This window comes from Gossypium hirsutum, chromosome D03, assembly GCF_007990345.1.
Source record: "Gossypium hirsutum isolate 1008001.06 chromosome D03, Gossypium_hirsutum_v2.1, whole genome shotgun sequence".
Lineage (NCBI taxonomy): Eukaryota > Viridiplantae > Streptophyta > Magnoliopsida > Malvales > Malvaceae > Gossypium > Gossypium hirsutum.
The window spans coordinates 33,834,362-33,840,361 of NC_053439.1; the positions used below are offsets into that span (position 1 = coordinate 33,834,362).

At 33.0% G+C, this 6,000-nt stretch overlaps 1 protein-coding gene across 1 annotated transcript; it reads right to left on the reverse strand.

Annotated features, from left to right (window-relative positions):
• Positions 1–2,228: 2,228 nt before the first annotated feature.
• LOC107950086 (putative RING-H2 finger protein ATL21B) lies at positions 2,229–3,784 on the reverse strand. Its single transcript, XM_016884831.2, has 2 exons — positions 2,911–3,784; positions 2,229–2,813 (listed from the first exon to the last, which is right to left on the reverse strand). Exons 1-2 carry the CDS (start codon positions 3,608–3,610, stop codon positions 2,332–2,334), a joined length of 1,182 nt encoding a protein of 393 aa, XP_016740320.2. The 5' UTR covers positions 3,611–3,784; the 3' UTR covers positions 2,229–2,331.
• Positions 3,785–6,000: the final 2,216 nt, after the last annotated feature.

A 6,000-nucleotide genomic window follows, 5' to 3' on the forward strand; every position in this document is an offset into this window, starting at 1 on the left:
TGACTACCTCCCACAGATCGAAAGCTTGTAGGTAGGTCTTCATTTTAACCACCCATATGTGGTAGCCTTCTCCATTGAAGACTTGAGGTGCAGCTGGTGAAAAGCTTGATGAAGCCATGAATTTGTATAACAGATCCCTTAAGAAATAGGCTCTTGATACCAATTGTTGGAGCTAAGTGCAACAAATAGCAAGGTTCAACAAAAAGCTTGCCGAGCAAGAATCGAGACTTGCGGCAGAAACAAAGAAGAAAAATGAAATAAATTTTAAGCAAAGCTAAAATAGAGAGTATATGGATGAAATCTTGATTGAATTCATTCATATTTTTTTAAAATGGCATAAAGCCTATTTATACAAGCTTACAACTTGACAACTTAGTTGGAATACAACTAAGTTTCATCATTACATCCACTTAAAATAAATCACCACCTACTACACTAACAAACTTAGTTGGAATACAACTAAGTTACATCATTACATCCACTTAAAATAAATCACCACCTACTACACTAACAAACTTAGTTGGAATACAACTAAGTTACATCATTACATCCAAATAATAATAATAATAATAATAATAATAATAATAATAATAATAATAAAACATGTGATTGCTACATGCTAACCATTGCTTCAATATATACTCATCAAGACGATTCGCTGGAATGGCTATAACAGAGAATGTTTCCCCGCTAAGACACGAAATATACCTGACTTGGGGAAGTTGTTTCGGTATTGCACCATTTGAGCAATTTAGAAACACATAGCTTTCAAGGTCTTGAGCTTCAAAAGGAGTGCCGGAGAGGTTAAGACCCTTGAAGAAACGTCTTGGGATGCAATAATCAGGGTCGTTTATCCATATACTTTGATACAAATAATCGATGTTTTCGACTATGAATTCACCGGAAAATGGAAGGGTGAGGATTGGTTTAGTTTGATTTTTGCATGTGAGATTGAAGCGAGGATAGCCACAGCGATCGGGTTGGTTGCTAAGACGAAAAGGGAAGCGAATCAATTTATCACCACAAGAAACTGGGCAAACTTCAGTTCTTGTTGATGATTGAACCGGGAGGAAAATGAAGGAGAAGACTACAAAGAAGAAGATTTGGAAAAGAGCCATCTGGTGCTAAATTGAAAGCTTCTGTTTGCTTTTTAAGCTTTAATGAATGATAAGTACAAACACATGTTAAAAGAATTTAATAGTTAATTATATATATATGGTCTAAAGAAAATGGGAGATAGGACAAATGGAAGAGTTCAAAGATGTCATTTTTGTGCTTATTGGGAACTCAAAAGCCAAAAGAATATGATGTTTTCTTCGAAATTTCCAGGTAATCATTTAAAATTTTTATACAAGTAAGAAAAAAAGTTTGAATTGGTAATCAATATTTGTATTAATGAGCCAATGGTAATGAGCAAGCAGCCATTGAATCTTAGGTTATTGATTACTGTTGTAAACACGCTTAAATGGAGAGTAAGGTTACAAATAATTGAGTACTTGTATAAGAAAAACCTTTGGAAATGTTTAATATTTTATATAAATTTTACACCTTTTGTAGATTTTGATATGTTAGATGTTATATCATATTTTGAGTATTTTCTTTTTATCATATTCATCTCATATAATTGGTTCAAAATGATAAAATTTGCAAAAGAAATAACCTATATAATAAGCTTCCTGGCAAATGAAGAACTTGATTATTGGAATTTTAATAGCTCAAAGAGGTAGAAAAACTATCTCAAGTGGTACTAAAGTGAAGCTATACAGAAATCCTGTTTTGCTTGTTAAGCTTTCATGAATGGTAAGTAAGAACAGAAACGTTTAAAGAATTTAATAGTTTATTATATATGATCTAAACAAAATGGGACATAGGACAAAAGGAAGAGTTCAAAGCTTAATGGGAACACAAAAGCCAAAAGAATATATTATACGATGTTTTCTTCGAAAATTTCCAGTAAGGGTAACTATTTAAAATGGTTCACAGTTGATAAAAAAGGAGGTTTAATGATTGAATGGTAATTAGCAAGGAGCTAAACTCTCAAAATGTTTTTGCTCATTGTAATAATTAAATGTATATAAGTTTGAATGTGCTTTTAAACATGTATTATCACATTTAAAATTATCCAATTTAAAAAAAAAATCTACAAGACAAATGAAAAACTTGGTTAATTTGGAATTTTAATGAGTCGAGAAAGGTAGAAAAATGAACCTGTGGTAAGAGCTAGATTAGCCCTCAAGCATGTCAAAAAAATAAACTCATGTAATGAAGATTATAGCACCATGGATAATACAAACATACTATAACCCAAAAAAAGGCTAAATACTTAATCAACTATTGCGGTGGTCTCGATGGAGAGGATGATGTGGAACGGGTTATCAGACTAGCGGGGTCATGGTCCGGTGTATTGCGACAAACAGGGCAAGCTGCATTTAACTTAAGCCACTCATCGATGCAATTAGCATGAAAGTAGTGAGTGCAATCAGGTATGGTTCTTATTGTCTCTTTGGCTTCATATTCCGATAGGCATATTGAACAAGTATTGTCATTAGGCCTTGGAAGCTTGAAGTTTTCATCAAGTAAAGTAATGGGATAGGCTTCGATGCTTGAACCATCGAGACCATTTACAGTAATTGGATTAGGAGCTACTGGCGGCTCTGCAATGAAGCTGGAGATTTCAGCATTTGGCCTGTGGTGGAGGCCGCGGCGGCCATCATAGCAATGGACTCTAACATTGCAAATAATAATCAACACCAAAATCAAGATGATGGGTGTTACGATGAAAATCAAGGCATATTTGGTACTGGTTGAAAGACCTTGATAAAAGAAGAAAAAAAGAAAAGAAAAGTAAATTAACAAGAATTAAGCATGAAGTGGAACATTAAATAAACATGGCTTTTATTAGAAACATACCTTTTTTCTTTTTGTGGAGATTAGAGCATTCACCATCGACACCGTCACCATTTCCGTTCTGGCAATTACTTTCACTGCTTCTACAGTAATTACATGGTGCCGACTGGCAATCGGGCTGTTCCCATGTTAACACAATATCATCAAAACCGTACGTGGGCCAATTTGGACTAGGAAGGGGGACCAAAATCTTTGCTATCTCTAGACATGAACTCAACGAAGAAGATTGATTATAAGCGATTGTGGGTATACCCCAAATCGAAAAGTTTAAATCACTAAGACAAATAAACTTAATTGCAGGATAGACCATTGACACATTGGTTTCAGAGGAACAGTTGAGAAATGTGTAGCTTTCAGGGTACAATGGCTTGAAAGGAGTAGCAGATAGATCGAGTCCCTGGAGGAGACGTTCCGGGATGCAATACTGACTTAACTGTAAATAACGAGGCGAATAACTGATGACATCGACCGTAAACTCGCCGGAAAATGGGAAATTGATGATGGTTTGGTCTGTGCTGCTGCATGCGAGGTTGAAGTTGGGATCGCCGCAGCAATAGGGTTGATATGAGAGCCGGAAAGGGAAGGAAACTAATATATCGTCGCAAAAAACTGCGGGGCAGAAATCATCGACTGCGAACATTGGTTGAAAAAGGAACAAGGGGAGGAAGACTAAGAAGAAGAAGAAGAACTTTAAAGGGGCCATGAATCAAGAAATTTTCACCATAATTACAAAAGAAAGACAGAGTAAAAAACCTTTGAAACGCAAGGACTACGTACAAAGAGTAGTTTTGAAGTTAATTGAGCAAAAAAAAAAAACCGTAGGGAGATGCAGATAATCCAATCGAACGAGACAATTAGGAGGCTGTGGTTTTGGATCATTTCCATAGTTTTTCGGTGGTATAATTTTATGTTGTCATATTTGTTTCTTTCTTTACCATTATCCAATCAAACAATCAAAATTTTATAACTCATTCCATTATACGGTCCACTAACAAAAGATAATTCAACATCATGTTAAAAAAAAAATCATTTTATTCATTTATTTTATTTTGCGTCTTTTTAATTTTTATACTTATATTTTTTTATTAAATTATCTCAAAACGAATGAAAAAAAATTAATATTTGGTAATTTTATTGATGAAGCATATACGTAGATTGTTACATGGATGACATGTCAACCTTTAATTAATTTTTTTAAATTTTAAAAATAGTAAAAATATTATTTATGATTTTTATACTATTTTAATAATTTCAACGATTTTTAATTTTTTAAAATAATTTTTACATATTTTTATTTTTAAAATTAAAAAGAATAAATAAATATTGATGCTTTATTCATGTGCTGATTCACGTTTATGCCACGTCAATGAAGTTAAACACGTTAAATTTTCTGTCTATTTTATGGTGATTTGATAAAAAAAATACAAGTTTAAAGATTAATAAAGGCGAAAAATTAAATGAATAGTTAAAATTGTTTTTTCTTTTTGTAAAATTAGGGAGCCAAATAAGTTATTATACCAATTTTAAATTGTAGAATAGTACAAGGACTAAAACCAAGATTAGGCTTTTTTTAATGATGTTTACCGTTTGACCGTGATTTTTTGTTTGTGCAATCATTCTCGTAATTAAGTTAAATACCAAGGTTAAAAAAAACAATTCCTTTCATTGTCACAATAGCTTTTTATATTGTCTTAATTATTAATTTGGTGAATCAATTTATAAAAAAATGAGTATACGTTGTGGGAATTAAAAGGACGTCTTGTATCTATAAGTTACGCTTCTTTTTTTCATAATGAAGTATCTTAAAAAGGACGTTTCATTACAATATCTTTCCACATGTGTCTTAATAGATAATGATACTCCACATATAGTTCGATTGAAGGTGTAGTTGTGCGCATGAGAAACGATTCATTAGTACTGTTAAAATTAGGATACACGATGGGACGATTAGGACACTCTCAGATGTCAGGTATGTACCTGATTTATGAAAGAATCTCATCTCCTTGAGTATTTTAGACTTGAAAGGATGCAGAATCAACATCGAGTCGAGTGATATTAAAGTATCTCGTGGAGCTCTCATTTTGTTAAAAGGTAAAAGAACCAGCAGTCTTTATATTCTAGAATGTTCTACAGTGACCGATGAAATTGGATGTCCTTCGTCCGTTATGGAGTCGAAGTTAACTTGTTTGGAGCGGAGGCAATTTGGTCATAGGAGGGAAAAATGTATGACCGTTTTGTTGAAGAGAGGTTCTCTTTTGGATGCAAGTTTTGAAAAGTTAGGGCACTGTGTTCGTGAAAATTAGACCCGGGTTATTTTTGATTTGGCAGTACACAAGTCGAAGGCTAGAAGTCTTCCAGCTTCTAAGAACAGATTCGACTCAGTTAATTCCCTGCATAGTTCAAGATAGGCTGGTGGCGGGCTTTGGTAAAGATGGCGTTGTAAAAATTCGTGTCAAGGTGGAGATTGTTAGAGTTGTGTGACCCAAATTCTAAGAGATTGCTTGCAAGCTAAGTTAAACAAAATATATTTTCTTTCTAGAAGATTTAGTATTTATTAGTATAATATGTTTAGCATTTATTAACATAGTTTATTTGACTTACTAATTTAGCCTATAAATAGGTTATTTTACAACCTTAGAAAACATACCCATTAGAGATTAGAACTCATAACACATTTAGAGAATTTTATGTTTACGTTTTGAGGGTTATTTGTTTTCGGGTTTTCGGGGTTTAGTTTTTATCTCCAGCTTTTGTACTCTTCGTTCTTTTGCCATTATAGTGAAATTATCTTTGCCCGTGGTTTTTTATCCTCTTTGGAGGGGTTTTTCCACGTTAAATTTGTGTGTTTAATTTTTCAATTTATTCCGCTATTTTTTTACTTGTTACTTAATCGGGTCGATCCTAACATATATTAATTGATGGGTTTTGAATCCATAAAAAATAATATTTTTTATGTTTAAACCATAAATAAATAGCAATATAGAGAGTATAATCGATCCCATAAAGATTATAATATCTAAAATTGTTGTTTCGATTTAACTGAGTTGCGCACAAGACAATTGTTATGCCCACAACATGTGACGATTTCTGCAA